Source organism: Aethalodelphis obliquidens, unplaced genomic scaffold (assembly GCF_003676395.1).
Source record: "Aethalodelphis obliquidens isolate GAN/ISIS:26980383/991018 unplaced genomic scaffold, ASM367639v1 scaffold19, whole genome shotgun sequence".
NCBI lineage: Eukaryota > Metazoa > Chordata > Mammalia > Artiodactyla > Delphinidae > Aethalodelphis > Aethalodelphis obliquidens.
In genome coordinates, this window is record NW_020837963.1 from 14,173,930 (window position 1) to 14,196,542 (window position 22,613).

The 22,613-nt window shown below is 43.0% G+C and overlaps 1 protein-coding gene across 25 annotated transcripts in view; it reads left to right on the plus strand.

Annotated features, from left to right (window-relative positions):
* Positions 1-22,613, plus strand: part of ZNF532 (zinc finger protein 532) — a 108,989-nt gene that overhangs the window by 65,621 nt on the left and 20,755 nt on the right. For all 25 annotated transcript variants that reach the window (XR_003435274.1, XM_027118633.1, XM_027118640.1 and 22 more), the window contains 3 exons: positions 2,817-2,993; positions 10,109-10,271; positions 14,499-14,780. Coding sequence is in view for 24 of the 25 variants with exons in the window: in XM_027118633.1 (XP_026974434.1) it covers positions 2,817-2,993; positions 10,109-10,271; positions 14,499-14,780 (622 nt within the window). In the remaining variant the exon portion in view is untranslated. The remainder of the gene's footprint in view (positions 1-2,816; positions 2,994-10,108; positions 10,272-14,498; positions 14,781-22,613) is intronic.

Genomic DNA, 22,613 nt, shown 5'->3' on the forward strand with positions numbered 1-22,613 from the left:
GCCTCTCCCGTTGCGGAGCGCAGGCTCCGGACGCGCAGGCTCAGCGGCCATGGCTCACGGGTCCAGCCGCTCCGCGGCATGTGGGATCTTCCCGGACCGGGGCACGAACCCGTGTCCCCTGCATCAGCAGGCGGACTCTCAACTACTGCGCCACCAGGGAAGCTCTATTCCTGGTATCTTTTCTAAATTAAAACAAAAGCTCTGCCGGCAAGCTAAAAGTAATTAACTCAACTTGGAAAAGACCATCTCTTGCTTTTCTTTTCTTTTTTTTCCCCCCTCATTCACAGAGTTGCTTAAATTTGGCACTTTGAATTTTTACTAAAATTTCTGTGTTTAGTATAGACTTTTTTTCTTGCATTTGAGGGGTTACAAGAGCTATAAAAAAAACACTATGTTTGTACATTCTGAAGTTTAGTTCATGTTTACCTCTTTAGGTAATAGAACAGAATGCGACCTGAGTTTTTTTCCTGTTGTTTCAAATAATGGTCCAGTCTGCTACTTGTCTGGGGTTCAGCAGCCCCTTGACCTTGTACATTTTCCCCTCCTTCTTTGGCTTTATAGTTTTTCCAATTAAAAAACTTCTTTATTTCATTTTTAGCCGGAGGAGCCTCTCTGGCGTGGCTCCCAGCCTGACTGTGTCAGGATCCCAGCCTCTTCCTGGTTTGGTGCCTTGTCTGCTCTCTTCCTGATCATACACTGCGTCTCCCAGATAGTGAGGAGGCCATTTCTAGCTTCTGGTTGACTTGGTAAAAGTCATTTATTTCTCTGAATTTTTCTGCTTCTTGATCCACTAGATCTGCGTCTAGGGAGGGGAATTATAGGATTGTATACTGTAAATTTTTTTTTTTAATGAAGAGACACTTAATTGGTACCCAGAACACACAGGGCTTCAGCTATATTAAATATTTATTAATAGACTGGGTTTTTAGTAGCATTAGGATGCTGTATGAACCCTTCAAATTCTCCTTCTATTTTTCTGTCTTATTTGCATTCCATATTGGCCTCTTTTCTTCCACTTGTAGGCAGATATTTTACAACTTTCTTTCAAGTTCTTTTAAATTTTTCTCCTTTCTTTCCTCACGTTAAGGGGAGGGGGGCTTTCCCTCGCCTCCATGAGGCTCTTCGGACCAAGCCTTAGCCACCTCCTTTATCAGCTGTAGGTTCTCTAACCTCCTGCTTGTTTTCTTAGAGATTAAATCTTCCTCTCCAGGCGACTTCAGAGAAACAGCCCTTCCTTGGTGTTTTGCCCTTTGAATACACCTTTGTACTCTTGATGGGGAAAATACTTTATGATTCACAATGTAGCAGATTCTTTTGTTTAATAGTTAGTAACCCATCTGTTTTTGTTTTGTGTTATCTTCCTCTTTCATAGGAATTACTGGCTTCTAGGGTTGGGAAGGACTAAAAAATGTATCTATTCCAACTCTTCTCATTTAACAAATGAGAAACCAGCCCAGAGAGGATCAGTAACCTGTTCAAGAAAACCCAGGTTCTAGTTAACTCAGAATTGTTGCAGTGTGCTTGGGTGGCTTTATTGCCTAAAACAGTAGGTCAAGTAGATAGGACAGAGGAGCATTCTGTATTTATTCTCCTATATTCAGTGCTTTTAATGTATATGCTGCTGAACATGATGCCGTAAGTCATTTAAAATGCTAAGGCATTAATTATGATTTTTATGAAATGCCCGCAAAGCTTAACATGGCAGGCTTTATAGAGCACGTGTAATTTAGAGTGTGTCACTCCTGTACGACTCTGGAAGCTGCTCCTTGAATTTGGAGGGAGGTTCTAAGAACAGAAGTGTCTTAGATGTCAACGCCATCGAGCGCTGCCCCTGGAAGGCAGCCCCAACTGCAGTCTTCCTCCCCCAGGTCAGCCCTCACATTCACACCCAGGACACGTCTGCCGGGTGTGTGAAAGGTCTGCCCCTGCAGACCCTCGAGGGTCGACAGAGAGACCACTCTCAAATAATTTTCAGGTGTGAACAAAGAAGGAAGACTAGGTGATAGATGGGTGGACTGTTAAGGGGTGCTGGGCGTCCTTGCGTGAGAAAGGTGAGGCTGGGGGGAAGTGTCTCCAAGTTCTAAAGTTTGTTTCTGTAGGACTAGATTTGAGTGAGGAGTGAGCTAATCATCAAATTATTAGAAATTCAAGAAGAGGTTAGATAGAGAGGCAGTTTACATAGGGAGGTTGGTTTTTCAGATGGTTCATCTTTCACGTCATTTGTTAAACAAATGTAAGTGTACTTAAATTGAATCTCCAGGAGACAAACACACTAGGTGGTTGACCTTCTCTATAGCCTCCAGGAACGTTCAGTGCCTCCTGTGTGGTCACGACACAGCGGCTGTGGCTTTGGAGCCAGTACTCATTTGTTCCTCTGGGTCCCTCTGTCGATGGCATATAGGATTAGACAGCAAAGCTTTCTTCCTTTGGGTATTGGGGATGGGTGGGAACCTCAGAATCCAGCGTGCGGGGGTCCTCTCAAAGCCAGCAGTCGTAGGGTCTTGCTGTGCTGCTGGCCTTGACGTGGCCCCATGGTCCATTGGTTTCACCACAGCCTGGCGTCTGGATGTTCATTCTTAGAAACTTGAAAGATGCTCAGAAAATAGTCCATTGGAGTGTTAGTTTTCTTCTTCATGATCTTCCTTCTCAAATATATAAAAATAATTTGATCTGTTACAAACAGAAAAAACCCACACGCTTGAAAAAGCTCCTAAGAACCTTAAAGGGCTATTTGTTCATTTTACCCAGTTTTACACAGTTAAGTTATACATGTTTAGTGGTCTCGTGCTAACGACTGTGTGTTTATTTTCTAACAGATGTGTGCATTGCAATGTTGTGTACTCTGATGTGGCCGCACTGAAGTCTCACATTCAAGGTTCTCACTGTGAAGTCTTCTACAAGTGTCCTATTTGTCCAATGGCGTTTAAGTCTGCCCCAAGTACACACTCTCATGCCTACACGCAGCATCCCGGCATCAAGATAGGAGAGCCAAAGTAAGTCATGCTGCCTTTCGCCTTTTACCCCACTCCTTTATTAGTAATTTAGAAGAGGTGGTAGTTCTGTGGGATATAATTTAAGATACGAAAAGTTATGCCGCTGTGCAGATTTTGATGCTCTGCGAAGTATAGCTCGTAACTCCCTAAACCTGTCAGTCCTGTCCAGGGGGGACTCTTTGCCCTAAAATGTCACTTACCATTCATGCGCTTGTCATCAGTTTCTGCTAAACAAGTGAATGTTTATCATTATTGTTCTTTTTCTTAAGACGATTTTAATAGGTTCTTGGAAGACTGTAAAAAACTGTCCTCTTTCAATTTTCATAGTTTCTTAAACACTTTTCACAGTAACATTTATAAGATGAAGTCTACTTAAGACACTGGTTCCTGCATTTAACTTCATAGCCGATGTAAATCCTTGATTAGTAAAAAGTAAATTTCATCTTTTGCTTGATTTCGCTCTTAATTTTGTCAGTGTTTGCCTCGTTGAGTTTGTGTTTCAGCAGGCAGTTACGGGCTGCCCGCCTGCAGTGGTGGCCAGCTTCGCAAAGACGAGGCAGTGAGGGCGCTGGGGTCAGAATCCTGCTGCCACCCACCAGCTGAGTGACCTTGGGCCGGCACTGACCCCTGTAAAGTGAGGGTCACGCTTCTGTCCCCGGGTTTGTGTGAGGATAAAGCAGGGTGAGGTCTTTAAAATGCACGGCACGTGGCCCCTCTCTCTGGCACACGGAGAGCCCGTAGCCTCGGCACCTCCCCTGCTTCCTTGGTCCCTGGATGTGCACACAGCCCTGGATCAGATGCCCGGCCTGATGTTCACTTTCTTCCTGTGTTGTTTGCGGCAGTGTGGAATTTGATAATTATGTGAGGCTAGATTTGCTGCCTCAAACCTATTGGTGTGTTTTGTCTAAAACTCTATAATCAAGGAAGCATTGGGGGAAGATATGTGGATATGCCATATTATGTATGTCTGGCTTTCATGTAACATTTAGTTTGGGGGAAATGTCATTGGCTAAACACGATAGAAGTGACTCTGTTTACTAAAAAACTATGAGAAAATGGAATTTTATTCTAATAGGACCTTCACTCTGATCTTTGTAGATCTTCAAAATGAAACACATTACAAATTAGGGGATCCACATACGACTTGGTGTCTTGACTCCGAAGACAGACATTAGTGAAACATCAGTTAAACAGCCTTCAGTGTTCCTGGTCATCAGCCTTTCGGACAATAGCATAGTCTGCCCTACCCCCTACTCTCTCCCCCCACAACCCCCCGGTGAATATAGTTTTTGACTTGGTTTTTTAATTCAAGTAAATAAAACTTTATTCACTGGAATGTGCATGAAATCTGGAACAGTAGTTGTTACCTGGAAATACAGCATAGCAAACGATTAAAGTAAGCTAAAACAATATTCCTCAAATTTGAGTAATGTATAGGAAAAAAATCATTCCAGTATTCTCTTAAAAACTTTACTACAGTGGTTTTTTAACAGGTGCAAGCCCAAAGATAGGCATTAAAGATTGAGTTTTAAACTATAAAACTAAAACAAATTTACAAGTAAAACACAACAAAACTCCCAGACCAGTGAGCACAGCTAACAGCATTAATTCAGGGTAATGAGTCAAGACCTCACTGCAGCAGCAGATGCTGCTCCTCGGGCCCTGTGATTGTCACCCGTACTACAGGTGCCACCTTTCCCTATGCACACTCTATAAAGCCTGGCTTCCTGTGCCATGCTGGGAGCTGCTTGGCCTACATTTGACCCAGAAGCTTTCGTTCGACATTAGATCTCTGTTCTGTTAAAGTTATAGCCCCACGTAAATAAGTAGCTCCCACACCAGTAGAACATCGGGCATGAAATCTCCCAGCAGTCTTTGGTTAACTGGTTTTATGCAAATGACTCAAAATCTTTGGTTAAGGTGGTTTTATGCAAATGACTCAAAATTATGCAGATGATTTACATTAATTTTTAAAGATCAATATAAAAATCCCACCTCCCATTTCCTTTAGAGAATATATGGAAGTCTGAAAATACACCCATGAAGAGTCCCAGCACCTCAACTTGAAAAGCACAACATAAGATTTTTATTTCACAGATGTAGTGATTATTATGTGCAGGTACCATTCCAGTGCTTTGTTTTCCAGTATGTGGTCAGGCATGTTTCCCTGCTGTGTCAAAGGGAACTTTGAACACCCTTTAATCTTTTCTGGGTAATTTAAGATCGTTTTGAATGTCCACTACTAGATTTTATGGGGATACAGTCTTGTGACTGTTTTTATATCTTCCTCGACGTCTGATTAACCAGCCGTTTCTTTGGGTGCTTTTCCCTTCCTTCCATTTGCCTCTTCTAAATGTATATAAATAGACAAATGAGGACTTCAAAGTGAAGAATTGTATGAGACGGAGTTGGGTTTTTTTTGTTTCATTTTGTTTTTTTAAAGAGTCTGAGTGCCCTCATCCATGACACTCCTGGGTCTCCTATCATGAGTGCTCAGCTGATTGCTATGTGATTGAATATGGGCCCTGAATCCAGATTATTTGCTCTGCCATTTACTGGCAAGTTGTTTAATTTTTTATGTCTCAGTTTCTTTTCTTTTCTTTCTTTCCTTTTTTTAAAAAAAGATTTATTTGGTTGCGCCAGGCAAGCTCCTTAGTTGCGGCTCGCCGTTTCCTTAGTTGTGGCGTGCATGCTCCTCAGTTGTGGCATGTGAACTCTTAGTTGCGGCACATGGGATCTAGTTCCTTGACCAGGGATCCAACCCAGGCCCCCTGCATTGGGAGTGCAGAGTCTTAACCACTGCGCCACCAGGGAAGTCCCAAGAGATGGAGTTTTGGAGCAAGTTCCTGAGAAATAAAACGGTACAAAACTACAGTAGCGGCGTGGTGGAGGACTTTGATTCAGACGAAGCTGAATTTAAAGCACGGCCCTGGGATTTACACAGCATCAAGCAGATTCTCTAATCTCTGAGCCTGTGTCCCAGCTGTGAGGGGGCAGTGGTGCAGATTCACCTAATGGAGGTGTGGGGATGTGTCCTACTCGGACGGTGCCTTGTACCTGGCTGTACTCACTCAGTGGCAATGGAGGCAGTTGACAGCAATTCTGAGCTTAGAATCCTTTACTCATGTGTTTTTACATTTGTTTCAAGGGTAGCACTCTGTCCTGACTGAGGGTGGGTTTTTGGATTGACTTTTTCCTTTCCACCTCCTGTTTTCCTTCCCCTACCTTCCATCCCCTGCCTCCCCACCCCTGCAGATTTTTTCAGCCACCTCCTCCCTCCTTTGTTCTAGTCCAGTTATCCTGCCATTCACTCAGTCTTGCAGTTGGGTCAAGTCAAACTTTTAGGTTTATCTTTCAAAGTACCTCCCCTGCATCCAGCCACACTGTCCCCAGCATGCTGTGCCCGTGTAGACTCCACCTTTGTGCGCACTGGTCTCCCTGTCTTTTTTCTAATTAATTAATTAATTTATTTATTTTGGGCTACGTTGGGTCTTCATTGCTGCATGTGGGCTTTCTCTGGTTGCGTCGAGCGGGGGCTACTCTTCGTTGCAGTGAGCGGGCTTCTCCTTGCGGTGGCTTCTCTTGTTGCGGAGCATGGGCTCTAGGTGCGCAGGCTCAGCAGTTGTGGCTCGCGGGCTCTAGAGTGCAGGCTCAGTAGTTGTGGTGCACGGGCTTAGTAGCCCCGCAGCATGTGGGATCTTCCCGGACCAGGGCTCGAACCCTTGTCCCCTGCCTCGGCAGGCAGATTCTTAACCACTGCGCCACCAGGGAAGTCCTGGTCTCCTTGTCTTGAACAAAAGCCCTCCCTCCTCTCTGCCCGCCAGTCTCCCTGTGGTTCTTTCCTGCACTGTAGCAATAGTTGGAGAGTCTGCTCTGTGGTCACGGCCTATCACTATGTCTGTCAGGTTCGTGGTACCCTTATTTGGACTTTTCTTTTTTGACATTAGCACCAGATTTTATTTTATTTTTTTATTTATTTATTTTTCCGGTACGTGAGCCTCTCACTGTTGTGGCCTCTCCCGATGCGGAGCACAGGCTCCGGACGCGCAGGCTCAGTGGCTCACGGGCCCAGCCGCTCCGCGGCATGTGGGATCTTCCCGGACCGGGGCACGAACCCGCGTCCCCTGCATCGGCAGGCGGACTCTCAACCACTGCGCCATCAGGGAAGCCCCCAGTTTTTAATTTTTTAATCGTTTCTATCTTACAGAAGAGTTGAAAGAGCACTGTGGAGAACTCGTGCGTCCCCTTCACCCGTATCCCCCAGTTGTTAGCATTTCTGACATTTGTTTCATCCTTTCATTTTCTTCTTTCTGTATCTCTCCCTGTCTCCTATTTAGGAATAATGGGGCATCATGACATAAATATTTGAGTGTGTTCTGCCTCTCCTCCCCAAAAGGACACTCATGTATATTATTACTACCATCTAGCCTCCCAACCAGGAACCAGCGTGGATTACATTACCAACCAGTTCATAGAGCCCATGAAAATTTCTCCAGTTGTTGAGATATTGTCTTTTTTTCCCCTTTCTTTCTGGTACAAAATCTAGTCCAGGAGCACATTTTGCATTTAATTGTCCTGTCCCATCAGCGTGCTTCCATCTGGAGCAGTTGCTCAGTCTTTCCCCCTCTCATCCAGCAGAGGATACCGGTCTTGTGTTCTGAGGATGACCCTCCTTCCCGGCCCGGCCCCGCTTTCTCATAGTTGGACTCAGGATACATACTCAGGCAGGAATCTCCTCATCAAATCCCATCGAGGATGCTCACCGCCTACCTGTCCTTCTAGGGATGTTACCCTCCATCATCTAGTCCAGTTGGCAGTGGCCAGATTTCTGCACTGTGAGGTCACCATTTCCCCTTAGTTTTTTTTTTTTTAAGGATAGCTAATTTTTTTTTCTTTAATTTTTTTATTTGGCTGCATCGGGTCTTAGTTGTGGCACATGGGATCTTCCTTGTGGTATGTGGGATCTTTTGTTGCGGCACGCGGGCTCTTTGTTGCAGCGCGAGGGCTTAGCTGCTCTGCGGCATGTGTCATCTTAGTTCCCGGACCAGGGATCGAACCTGCGTCCCCTGCATTGGAAGGAGGATTCTTAACCACTGGACCACCGGGGAAGTCCCTCCCCCTGGTTATTTGTTAGTGGTTTGTAGGGTATATTCCAGTATTACACCAAAAACCTGTTCCTCAGAAAAATGCTGAAGTAAATAGATTATGTCCTGTCTTATACTTTCTTTGCAGTTCAGTAGAAGGCAACAAAGCAAAACAAACAGAACCTGAAAGGAATGTAGCATGAATAAAACAAGCCGTGCCATTTTTCATGAAAGAGTTATTTCTGAAAGTGTAAGAATAGAGTCCTGAGAAAATACTTAGCCAGCTAGTAAGTCTTAGTACTTTTCTTGAGGCTATTCTGCTAATTACAGAAAAATCAGGAAATAGAAGCAAGCAAAACAATAAAAAATTACCATCCAGCAGAGATTATGATAGTTATATACCATCTGTTTCTTTTCTATACCCTTTAAACAAACGTGGTCGTATCCCGCATACTGTCTTGTTACCTGTTTTTTAATTTGCATGAAGATCATTCCATGTCATTGGTATGTGTCTGCATCATAATTAAAAAAAATCATACATTATTGTTCTTATTTAACTACTTACATTACTAGACGTTTGGGTTATTTCCAGCTCTAAGCTATTTCAGACAGTGAGGAGATGCACATCTTCGTCGCATCTGGTAGACTTAAGGGTGACACATCATTAATGTACCACCTTTGGGCTGAATGATGAAATCCTGTAAACCTTGTCTGATCTTAAAAAAAAAAAACCTTTCTCCCATCAAGGGTGCTTGTGCTCTGTGCCAGGGTAACTGACGTGTCAGGACCTTCTAAAAACATGTCACTCACGCCAATTAAATTTATAAATTTCATGTGGAAAAAGAGAAAACAAGTTAAATCTATAATTTTGGGGTATAGAAATAGAGAGTGAAGTCCGAAGGTACGTGAGAAGTGCTGTCTTAAGAAGACCCTACGAGGAGACAGGTGGTTTCAAGAAGAAAGCCATTCCTTTTTTTAACTTTTCTGTAGAAATAGCAAACAACCTCAGCTTTTTCTTTCTCACGTGGCTCACACCTTTGGTCAGTGTTTCTCTGCCATTTTCCTAAGCTGCTCTTTGGGATTCTTTGTTCTGGTGATCCTGGTTGTTCAGAGGAAACACAGGTGTCCCTAGGGCCTCCCTTAAGGCCCAGGACGACCCTGTTGGGAAAGGGTGACCTCCTGTGGGCAGACGCGCTCACCAGTGACCCAGCAAATCCCTGGGGGCAAAGGTTGGCAGCGGGGAGGACTCTCTCCTGACGGCCAGAGGAAAGTGTGGAGGGATAAAGGAATTATGTCCAGAAGGTTCAGAGCTGCTGAGTTAATAACTTCAGGAGGCTGCTTGGTAGTAACATATTAGGTAGGGAAATGGTTTGTAGTGGATAGTGAGTATTTTAAACCATTCAGAGCACAGTAGACACTCAGGTGTTGAAGCAGCATTTGATTTGTGGATTTTATTGTATGCGTCTTTATTTTCATGCATAATTGCTTCCTGGTGCAGGGCTTCGTTGTTAAGAACAGGTACAGAAATAGTGATGTTAAGTATAAAATTACTACTAACTCTGAAAGAAAACCTGGAACAAGTAACAGTGTGTTCAGGCATCCAAGACTTGGGGTCTGCTTAGTTCATCAGTCAAATTCTCTCAAGTTAGGGTACCACCATCAGGCTGTGTTCCTTGTCTGATCTTTAAAAATATTTAAAAAAAAAATCAAGGATGCTTTTGCTCTGTGTTAAAGTAGCTTACGAGTAAAGACCTTGTAAAACCTTGTCAGTTGTAGATCTGTGGGTAGTAGAATGATTTCTAAGCAAATGTGATCCAGTGCCTCTATACCCAAAATGTTAAGTTGAGCTGCACTCCAGTGATGCCAGCTGCCTTCGAAAGTTTGTTTCAAAGCTAAACTGCTCTATTCTTTTTATTGTGTTTGTTTGTTCTTGCTGCTTTTGCCTCCTGAATTCTTGGATGTGAAGTAGTGGTTCCTTTGGCCTGAGAGATGAGGGCTGACTGACATTTCCCTGCACCTCTTCTGTTTTAGAATAATATATAAGTGTTCCATGTGTGACACTGTATTTACCCTGCAAACCCTGCTGTATCGCCACTTTGACCAACACATCGAAAACCAGAAGGTGTCTGTTTTCAAGTGTCCAGACTGTTCTCTCTTATATGCACAGAAGCAACTCATGATGGACCATATCAAGGTGTGTGCGCATCTCTTACGTCCTTTAAATGAACCGCAGATCCATTCATTCATTGGTCATAAATCAAGGCTGAGCTGCAGATTACGGGAAAGCATGTGCTCTGTCGAAGGAAGGGATGGACGCTGGTCGTTGGTAACGAGCAGTTTACAACATGCTGTCATCACGAGTTCACTTAACTGAGGGATGCTTTTTATTCCCGAGCCCTGGTCTGCATACCATGAAAAATCAAAGCAAAGTAACAAATGCATGCCCTGACTTTAAAAGAATAATCAAGCTTTAGGGTTTTTTTTTTCCCCCATATGTGAAAATGAAGGCTGTGAAGTTTACTTTTTTGAGAACTTGGTGTTATGTAGGATTTAGAAATAGACAGGGACTCTGATGAATTATGTTAATTTGTATAAATACTGGTGTGTTTAGAAAAATGAAGGTTTTCCCTTGAAATTACTTAAGCAGTTAAGTTTGCATTATAATTGATGCCCTGGATCTTGTAGTCTTTTTTTTTTTTAATCAAGTTTGCATGTAAACTGACAGTGAAATGTCCAGGATACAGCACAGTATCTGGCACCTGCTGGGTGTTCAGTTAATGAAATGAATAAATGTCCAGTTTGGACGACCCACTCTCCAGTCCCCAAAAGGGGCACCTAAATCTCTTTATAGCCTTTTAAGCTCACTAAGGACAGAGCTTAGTCCTAGCCTCTTAACTGTCCACTGTGAGAGGTTAAGCAGTTTGATTCCTGTGTCATTAGGAGATAATATCCATTGGCCGTCAGAGATTAAAGTGACTTCCTTTTTAAAAAGAGAAACAACAGACCTAGTATTACATAAACTCAATCTCTCTTTCTCTTAGTTTTTCTGTTTTTAAATGTATTATACAGAAAAGGTCAGTTTAAAGAGCCAACCAAGTCTCTAAATTATTCTAACCTCATGTTAGTTAAATGAATGGACTCTTAATTCTTGAAAGTTCCTGTGTTGAGTGTATATGAGCATAACTGCCTAAAACCTCTCAGAGAGGCCACTCACTAGAAGCCAGGTGAAGGTAGTGACGGCGTGGCGTTACTAGGACGAATAAAATGCATGGGAGAAGTGTTTCCTCATTCTCACTTTAAGTACAATAAAATCCTCTGAAGATGTTTTAAAGATTCTTACTAAAATTACAAAATTATCTTGACAATAAATATTTAATGAATGATCAGGAGAAACTACATACTGCTAATAAAAACACAGGGACATTGGAATCAGACCCAGATATTTTACATGTACGATATGCGGGTTGGGTGGGGTGCGAGGAAAAGAAGAAAAGTTGCTTCTGAAGAGGCTTTTAAAGTATTTGTTTCTGGAACTCGTGTTACATCTGGAAGTGGGGTCATCCGACTTGTGGTCAGGGTCTTCCTTGTGTTAATACTGAATTTGGAGGAATACAAGGTTCCAAGAAATGGAGACTGAAGAAGACTGGTAAACCCTGTGGCCACAAGGAGGAGAGAATTGTTTTTATGCATCTGAACCTTCACGAGACTCCATGGTACAAAAACAGTGGGAATGCTCACCTTTGTTCTTATTGCAAGTATGTTCTGTATGTTCGAAAATATTATCCTGCCCTTATGTGTTTGGGGCTGGGTAAGGATAAAGCTAGTTTTAGGGGCACGCTGTTCTTGTTTTTTACATGTATGTATATATCTAGCTTGTGAATTTATTTACATTGTCTAATACCAGCGCTGTTCAGTTTTTCATGAGGAAGAAATTAAGAGAAAGGAGCCCAGGAACCCTGTTTCTCTACATACATATTTATTTAGAGGTAGATTTTTATTTGCCCAATTTAATCCACTTTGTATAATTTCTTTGTTCCACCACAGTGTGGACTTATTCACTGTGTGGGACCCCTGTGCTCCATGTTGGCATCTACATTTAAAGTAAACCTTCAAGTTACAGTCATTCAGGTTTTTTTTGTTTGTTTTTTTTTTGTGTGGTACGCGGGCCTCTCCCTGTTGCGGCCTCTCCCGTTGCGGAGCACAGGCTCCAGACGCGCAGGCTTAGCGGCCATGGCTCACGGGCCCAGCCGCTCCGCGGCACGTGGGATCTTCCCGGACCGGGGCGCGAACCCGTGTCCCCTGCATCGGCAGGCGGACTCTCAACCACTGCACCACCAGGGAAGCCCCATTCAGGTTTTTTATTGTTGGAGGAGCTAAGGAAGCATTAATTCCAGAAGAATTAAGTTGTATTTCTTTTATTTAAAAAAGACATTCAGGGCTTCCCTGGTGGCGCAGTGGTTGGGAGTCTGCCTGCCGGTGCAGGGGACGCGGGTTCGAGCCCTGGTCTGGGGGGATCCCACATGCCGCGGAGCGGCTAGGCCCGTGAGCCACAAGTACTGAGCCTGCGCGTCTGGAGCCTGTGCTACGCAACAAGAGAGGCCACGATAGTGAGAGGCCCGCGTACTGCGATGAAGAGTGGCCCCCGCTCGCCGCAACTGGAGAAAGCCCTCGCACAGAAACAAGACCCAATGCAGCCAAAAATAAAATATAAATTAATTAAAAAAAAAAAAAATAAAATAAAAAAAAATAAAAAAGACATTCATCCTTAAAAAATAGTTTTATTTTTACTTAAAATATAAAAACAAAATGAGTAAATCAGAAATTCTCATTTTTGCACACATTCCATTGCTCTGTGGTCACAGCAGCACTTTTTGCTGCCTTTCTGGAGTTTCTATAGCATAAGGCTATCTTAGAATACTTTGATACTTTACCCTCTCTTCAACTTTTTAGTTAGTAAAAGTGCATTTGCCTAGAACCTTATGAAAAGTATATCAGAAGATTTGGGGTTTGTTTTCTTTGGGTTTTAAGTGGTTAAAAATGTAAAAATTTGGCTTCTGTTTTGAAAAGGACCATTTAAACACAGAGGCCTCTGCACTGCATGGTGGAAAAGAAGCAAATGCACAGTGTTTGGTGTCAAGAGATGACATCTCTCCCCAGATTTTCTCTTTGCAAAGGCACATTAGACATTCAGCCCAGGCCCTTTTCACAGCCCAGTTTAACGATTGTCTGGGGAGACCTATAACCTCTGCTCATGAGGAAATTATAGAAGCCCCATTTTTCCCGCTGGGGTGAGACAGTATTGAAGAAGGTTGGTTAATTCTTGGTACAATTTAGAGAAGAGCCTGCCTTGAGAAAGTATGCTGGTGAGTTCGCCAGAGGAGCAGCTTCTTACCTGAACACTCAGAGTAGGGAGCTGAGGTCTGTGCCAGTGTGAGTCTCTGTGGCCCAGGGCACTAGCCGTGCTAACACGAGTTAGGACGTGTCCTGTTGTCTTTCTGAAGATTCGAGAACTCAGAGGATACTGATATGAGACAGCCCCATCCAAAGATAAATTGTAAATTGAGGCACAGACATATTTGCGTGCTTTCTCTTTTTGGACTCCAGGCTTCTAGAACACAAACAAAACAAAAACCAAAGTGAGGGCTTCGGGATCAAATTGCACTCATTTTACGCCAGTGGAATTTGAAATCCTGTGAGTTTAAGTTGAGGCTATGGAGGCTACTATGTTAATGATAATAAACAGGCAATTTAGAAAGGCTTTTTGAGCAGCTACTGTGTATAGTTCACCTGTCTGGGTGCTATCAGTAAGAAGGGATGGATTGGGATAGGGGTAGAGAGATTAAAATGACCAAAAATCCCCCCAGCAAAAACCCAAACTGTAAGAAGTATTTCAAGAATGTGAAAGACATTCAGGGGAGGGAGAAAGGTTTGCTATTAACACATTGGTCTCAGGTGTTTGTTAAGTTGGTTAGCTGAGGGTTTTGAACCCCTACCAGTATATTAGCCTATTTAAACATTTTTGGGTAGATGTGAAAGTAAAATGCTCTTCACCAGAAGTGGTCTGTGGTAGAGAGGACTCCCTCTGGTACGTTGGGGGATGACAGAGTGCCAGGAATGATTTGGACTCAATACAGAAGTCTTTCTTTTCAAATTTTAAAATGGCACAAGCAAATAAGCTTTTAAAAATTACTTGGAAGAAGAAACGCATAACTTAGAGCAACTGTAAAAGTTAATACTCCTTTATTTCTTTTTATGTGTATATCTTGCTTAGGTTTTCATCTTGCTATATTAAGAAATATTTCTGAGTGAAAATAAAATCATACTGAAATGTCTATAATGTAGTAAGATAGTCCACATGTGCTTTCTTTTAGTGGTGTGACTTGTGAAAGATATTTCTTTTTTTTTTTTTTTTATAACATAGTCTATGCATGGAACATTGAAAAGTATTGAAGGGCCTCCAAACTTGGGTATAAACTTGCCTTTGAGCATTAAGCCCACAACTCAAAATTCAGCAAATCAAAACAAAGAGGACACCAGATCCGTGAACGGGAAAGAGAAATTGGAAAAGAAATCCCCATCACCCGTGAAAAAATCTTTGGAACCCAAGAAAGTGGCCAGTCCTGGGTGGACGTGTTGGGAGTGTGACCGGTTATTCACGCAAAGAGATGTTTACATTTCCCACGTGAGGAAGGAGCATGGGAAGGTAAGTGACGAGTGAAATCCTCCCTGTCAGTGTAAGGAGGACACTCCAAGACGTGGGTGCTTGCTTGGCTCTGCCGGTAATTAGTAGGATGACCTCTAAAATCACTCATTATCTCTGAGCCTCAGTTTCTTAGCCTATAAAATGGACTCTCTGGGATTTCCCTGGTGTTCCAGTGGTTAAGACTTCGCACTTCCATTGCAGGGGGCACGGGTTCGATCCCTGATGGGGGAGCTAAGATCCCACATGCTGCGTGCCGTGGCCGAAAGAATTTTTAAAAAAAGACTCTCCAAGTCCTTATAATCTTGTGTGATTTTGCTGATAACGCCTTCACTTGTCCTCCCCGGGGCCAGCAGGGAGTTATCCACCACAGCCGTGTTTATAGCTGAGGAAATGGAGAACCATGATAAACCAAGGTTAAAAACATTTGAATTTGCCTGTTAGCTCTATGACAAACAAAGGAGAAAGGAGGAGAGAAAGAAAGTGGGTGTTTTGAAAACTGTTTGTAACATTTGTCTGACTTCTGTGATTCTCTCCTGAGTTTGGTGATAGGAGAAGGACCTCAGCCATAAACCATCCAGGAGAAGCTCTGTAACTCAAAATCTCTGAAAAATCTGAGTGTGCATACTTTTTCTTTTTAAAATAATAAGTATACATCTCTAACTATTACGGATTTTTTTTAATGCCCGTTATTAGACTTAATAAAACTAGCAAGATTATTTTTTAATATTACTCTCATTGTCTCAAAGTTGGTTTGTTCCAGTTAGGATCCAAAGAGTCTGCTTTGCATTTGGTGGTTGTATAACTTAAATCTCTTATTCTCTAGCATTCCTTCTTCCATTTTGTTTTATTTTTTAATGTGCTGTATATGTTGGAAAAATTGGGTTATCTGTCCTGTAGTTGTCCCTCACATTTCTGGACTTAGGTAATTGCTTCCTTTTGACATTGTTTGTTTCTCTTTATCCCATAATTCCTAGAAATTGGATTAGATTCAGGTTGAATTTTTTAGATGGGAATACGTCATCGTTGCTGTATTTTTGTTTCACATCCTGAGGCACCTAATACCAGCTTGTCCTACTTTTGGTTCAGATGACACTGTACTTTTAAAGAAACCATCTTATTGCTTTAATTTAAGCCAATAAAACCAAATAGTTATTCTTGGGGAACCTGTGTAAAAAGTGCATAAGAATTGGTTTGTGATTAGTATATACTAGATCCTTGAAAAGTCTGTTTCTATAGCATTTACGAATTAATTAAAAGCATTACTTTAGTATTCTCATTTATGCTGTTTATTTGAGGTACTCATGAAGCTGGCGTGTGTGGCCTTCCTGCCATCCAAACAATGTAAACTTGCCTTTGAGCGTTGATCACAATGATCACAGATGGCAAAAAGATGTTTTTTTATTATATTTTGTCTAGCTACACTTAATTCAGTATCTCCTCATGTAAGAATTAGTTACTTAGAGAATATAAATGGCTTCGGCAGCAAGCACATCGCTCATTTAACTGTCTCAACCTTAGGCTCCCCTCATGGGCTGTAGCATCTTAGAATATTCGTGCTACATATTTGGTAGTTCTTTTGCAGCAATACTTGATAAACCTAGTATATAAATACACGACCTGTAATTCTTTCAGAGCCCAGTGTGATGATTCTAGGAAAAGTCTTCTTTTCTTGGCATCCAAACTGGATTTAACAAATGTTGAAACGAGAGCAGACGGTAATAATTATCTGATAGTCCGAACCGTTCATTTCTTATACATTTGAGATTTCTGTAACCAACTTGGAACCTTTCAGAATTATTTTCTTTCCTTTTTTTTTTTAATATCTTTATCTTGCATGTCTGACAATTATTGGGTCTAGAATATAACATGAAGAGACAGCTCGTTGAAAGAGTTGGTGGGATGAAATGTCACACCTTCCTGCGGGACCACAGCCGGCCGTGTGCGCATGCGCGCCGCGCACGCGGTGTGAGCCCTGACGTTCGGGGCACTGCTCGTCACCGAGGAAATGTTTAGCTTAGCAAGAGTTTAGGATTAGCTTTGAAGAAGTTGAGACTCTCTGCCTTTTGGAGTGAGGCACATCAGGTTAGATTACAGCTTCAATTCTGTTCACTTGGGCCTCCTGAAAGAACCAAAGGGAGGTGGGGAGGGAAGGAAAGACACGTCTTTATAAGCTGTTTTGAAATGAAAAGAGTGTTGAACTTGAGTCAGAAACCAAAGTGCGAGTTCTCCGCACTGAGTCAGACTGGACCCTCTGCTTCCACACCCCACCTACAGACGTCCTTGTGTCTGTTCCCACTCTTTCCTTCTTCCCTCCTGTCCCCAAACCTCAGATCTCCTGCCCCCTTCTTTTCTCTCTCCTGCCTTCGGACAGCCAGCAGGCACCCTGCCTTCCACACATTTCCACCCCCTGTGCTCCTCAGCTGACCACTGCGGGCTCCGTGACCAGACCCGCCTCACTCGTGACCTCCTTGTCGAGGCAGGTGGTCATTTCTCCGTCTTTACGTCCCTGACCCACTGCAGTATTTCACCCGACTGACAGTTCTTCCTAAAAGCATTTTCTACTCTTAAGTGTGGAACAGTACACTCTCTCCTGCGTTTTCTCTTGGTAATTCTCTCTCTGGGAAGTTTCAGGTATCCTCACAGCTTCACTTCTCATATATATCAATATATGTGCAGATAACTTCCAAATCTCTGTTTATAGCTTTGGTTTCTTGCCTGTATTCCAGTCCCTGAAATCCAGCCACTTATCAAGTGTTTCAGCTTCTTGTATCATTTACAGAAGCTTTAAGCCTGTTCAACAAGGAACTTAAACTATTCTCAAATATAAAATCAGAAAGATGAGCTCGTCAGTATTATTAATCCAGTGATCTCATCCAAGCTGTGAGCCTTCTCCCAGATAAATGTACAAATACACAGAATTTTATATACAATTTTAGGGGCTCACGTACCTCCTGAGATACTTTCTTGGTTGCTTTAGGGGTGTCCTAGGGACCTCAGATTAGGATCCCCTCAATGAGATAGTGTCTGAGGTCATTCTCACAGATCAAATAAATCTAGAATTTAAGGCACCTGATAGTAAATAAAAAAGTGAAAGTTGTCTGTACTTGTTCATATCTTGAGAAATACTCAGTGATCTATGATAACTGTAGCCATTTTCTCATTTGCTGCCAGGTACCCCTACCCATCAAGGGACCATTATTAACTTTTAAATAGAAAGATCCTAAAGCAGATTTGCATTTACTGAATTCTGGGACTCAGATGCCATCAAAATGGACCTTATGAGACTCGCTGAGGTTCTCTCGGGGTATAGATGTGGTCCAGTTCTGTGTCTAGAAATTGGGAGGAGCCTGGGCTTTCAGAGCCTGACAGACTTGGGTTTGAATTCTTTCTCTGGCCTTACGGAGCCCAACCATTTCAGAGAACAGGTTGTCGAGTAGCTTGGTTCTGAGCACCAGGAAAAAGAATGTGGTGAATCCTAACTGCAGGTAGTTCCAGGTAAGTTTTATTTTCTTCCGTTTACCAGGGTACTTGGTGGTAGGTAGAGTAACACCAGAGGTGGAGAGTAAGTGGGTTTTGCACAGCCTTTGACAGGGTCACTCAGTGCTGCTTTGTGTAGGATCGCACAGACGGGCCTGATGAGACGTTGAGTTTATAGCTGGCTCTCGACTCATTGCTCTGTTGGAGAGAAAGCTTCCATTCTGGATCAGATTTTACCCAGTATTTCTATCAGTGACTTTTGACTGTAGGGAAAGAAACGGGGGGGGGGGGGTTTCACAAGGTAAATCTTAACAAGTAAACACAGACGTTTCATTTAGGTTTAAAAAAATCAAGCACACTGATATCATGTGGAGAAGGTAGGGTTTAGTCATCTTACGTGAAAAAACATTGCACCTTTGTTTGCCCATCTTAAGACCACCATCCTTTGTGGCTGCAGAGATAGCATTCCCATCGGGGAGGCGAATGCCCTTTGATTCAGCGCTGTAATCTAGCGAGTGGCTCTCCAAACTTGACTGTGCAGCTGAATCCCCTGGGGGAGGGCTGGTTAAAATCTTTATTTCTGGGTTCCATCCCCCCCACAGTTTCTGATGCAGTAGGTCTGAGATGGAGCCTGATAATTTGCATCTCGTATAGGTCTCCACTCTGAGAACCGTTGGTGTACCCTAGGTAGCAGTAAAAGCCCCTAGAGCCCATCGATTTGTACGAGAAATGCTTATTTCTTGCCCATGCAGAGTTTGTTACTACAGGTGTGAGCAGTTCTCTGGGGCAGCTCTCCTTCCAGTGACTCAGTGATCAAGACCATTTCTTTCACCCCCATCATCTCAACATTTCCTGCAGTAGGGAAAAAAGACTAGAGAATCACGCGCCCTTATATTTCTGGCTGTGACATGCAACACATACCATTGGCCAGTACAGGTCATGTGAGCAGACCCACTGGCAGTGTAGTCTTCACTGTGCCCCGGCTGGGGGGCCAGGGAGGGGGAAACGACAGGCAACGTTTACCATGCCCAGTGCGGTGGCTACGGCATTGGAAGTGGTGTGCCCGGGTTTTCATGGCACTGACTGAAGGTGGGTATTGACACTAGCACTTAGGAGGGTAACCGGAAGGGTGAGGGTCTGGAAACAATGTAAGGAGGAAGAGAAGTTGGAGTCTGAGGGAGCTTTTATAGCTGTCTTTAGATACCTGTATCCTCCATAGAAGGACCAGTGCGTGATTAATTACGGGGCAGCTGGAGCTTTGTGGGTGAAATACCTACCTACTTGTCATGGGCAGGTAGATTCAGGCAGCAGCCAAGTGACCACCTGTAAAGGGATGGAATAGAAAGGATGCCTTTCAGACTCACACCGGGATTAAATGAAAGCATCTGTAGTAATACATGCAGTGGTGGCCTAGCTACCAGGAAGTAGGCATCTGTATGCGATCATAGTCTAAAAGTCATTCCATCCATCTGCAAAAAGCATTTCTTCTTACAGTTGATCTGATTTGTAAATTGCAGCAGAACTTGCAGAACAAAGTCATTGTGACCCCCAGTGGAACTGAGTCCAACAGAGTGACCGCGCATTAGAATCACCTGGAACACTAAAATCCCAGCACCCATGTGCTCCCCAGGCCAATTTCCTGGGCGATGCTGGGGATGGGACCTGGCATTGGCATGTTAGGCCAGGTGATTCTGGTGTGTAGACAGGGTCAAGAGCACTGGTATCACCAGGGACCTGCTGTGGCCCTCGCTCATCTGACTGGAGCACACACCTTTGCTGGTTTGTGGTGCAGGGGAGGCTGGTCCCAAGTGCATTTGTTTATGAGACTCCACCTAATGCTCACTGTTGCGGGTGAATGCAGGTGACACAACTCATGGAAAGTTCAACGTTAGTGAGTAGATGCGCAGCTGGGCCTAGAGTCTCACTCTTCAGCGCCTAATTGGAAGCTATTCCAGGATGTCTTCATGTTTCTGTTTCTAATCGGTTTGTAAACCCTTTTAAAAAAAGTCCACAGATCTCATCGCCTCCTTTTTTGGTACTGGTTGCGCGTGACCTGGAATACTTGATATTATTTCGTCTCTTCTGTTGTGAAATACACTTTCAGCATACTCAGAGGTGTAGGTGAAAAGGGGGCAATGGCAGAAATGGAAAATGGGAGAATGAAACGATGAGAGTGTCTGGGAGTTTAGCAGAGCTATTGGTGTGAGCGTGCTGTCATTTGCCTTTTTAAATGATGGTGAGTTTCCTGTGTGTGTGTACGTTTGTGAGTGTGTTTATGTATGTATTTTTTTTAAGCACCCATCCGACCTGGATCCTAGCCATGCTTATGAAATATATGATAGGGCATACTTTTCCCTTAATCTTTCTGAAACACTTTTAGAGAAAATTATGTAATAAAATGTTACATCTCCTTTTTGTTGCTGTCTTCCTGCTTTACTGTGGTGGTGATTATTAGTTAAGAGTATGAAAATATTGTTTGCAGTTAACTGTTTGCAGTTAATTGCCAGATGTTTTCACTTTCTTTTAGCCTTAGTTAGAGTTCATCCTGTTGTCATTATGCCTGCGTTACTTAGCAATACGAAAAGGCCTTTAATTAATATGACTGTAAGAAGAGGAATAGGGTTTTATCCTGAAACTCAGTCTTTTAGCTGTGGTGGTGTTAACTCTGCCAAAATTATACCACCCTGGCAAGAGGTGAAAAACATCAGTTTCTCATATCTTTTTGGCTTAGAACTTATTTGTGATTGCTCAAGGTCTCAGGAGAAGTGTGTTTAAGTCACTTGTGTATTCTGCACTATTCCTGGTCAGTTGTTGGTGAAGGATGGTTTCCCACCTGATTGTATGTTTGGCATCAGATTTGAACCCAAGGGTTGAAAGTCACATAAGTTAGAGTTTGTATATTAATGCTTTGTGCAAGAAATGTACATCATTGCTGGTTTCAGGAGACTTATTTTTAATTTTGGCCACTGAAATTGATATTTTGTTAATATATTTATTCTTTTATTATAATTCAATTATAATATGTAAAATTTTAGAATATATTTTAATTATATATTTTACTATATAATTAAATTATACATTTATTATAATTTTAGTATATTTTATTCTATTACATGGTTTATTAGTATAGTTTATATGGTTTTATAAAAGTCTTCTATGTGATTCAAAAACTTTAAAGGTAAAAATGTCAACGTTTTTAGTTGAAAGCATATTAAGACACACCTATTGATGATGTCGGTGAGTTGTGCTGATTTGGAAGGTGGGGTGATGAGATGACAGGGTCTGAGGACTTCCTGCCTGTGTGGCGTGCACCATTTTGATAAGTAGTGCGCTTGTCCTTGAAGCAGGCTCTAAGGTGGACGTTGTTACGAATGCCGTTTTACAGGCGAGGAATGGAACCTTAGGGAAGGTTGATTTATTGCCCCAGGCTCTACAGCTTGTAAGCAGCAGAGGGAGGATTCCGATCCAGACTCCCCAGTGTAGTGCTAGCAGCTACTGTTTGCAGAGCAGGAAAGCCTGATATTTCAAAAAGAGCTTACTTTTCGTCTCATTGGATCTTTCAATACCGATGTGGAACAGTTAGCAAATATGTGACTTTCCATCCATCGTCACTTTAATTTAGGCGTTCGGTCTTGGTTAAAGTTGTTTATGTCATCCTTAAACGAGCATGTGTCTATGGTTTAGGGAGAAGGTTGAACGTAACAGTCTCAGATTCCTTAGCTGGGACCCACGGCTTTCCTGGAGTGGTTGCAGTGATGGGAGGTGTCGTTAATTCATTGTGCGGGTCTTCCTGCGGGGTCTCGGGATGCTTGGGGTGGCTCCCCTTTCTTAGAGACTGCCTGGGTTGTGTTTGTGGCTGAGTGGATTGTAGCGGGAGTGGGCTTCCTGGGAGATAGAGGATCTTCCTGCAGAAAGAGAGCTCAGAAACCTGCAGAAATGCGTGAAAGAGTCCGCTGCCTGACTCTAGGCGTTACCTACAGTAGAGACTCTCAGGGAGAGCAGAATCAGGATGAGAGTTTGTCTGATGGTCTGGGTCTGGGGGGTTGGGACGTGGAGAGGCGGGTGGGACCTGGGTGGGGTCCACCGTGGGTAACTGTGACAGCGTCACACTTGGTCACACTCCTCCCCTCGATGTGTCCCTTGAAGTTCTGCTCCGAAGGAATTAGTTGACTCTGCATGATGAGCTGTTGAGGGTGTTCACTGTTCACTTCTTACTGATGCCTAACAGGGAGATGGCACTGGAGAATCACTTCAATTTAGGAGTTAATATATCTTTTAAAATATGTAGAAAGCAGCAAGTTTTTATCTTGGGCATTACCTTCCATTTAAAAAGTTTAGGGAATTTCCTGGTGGTCC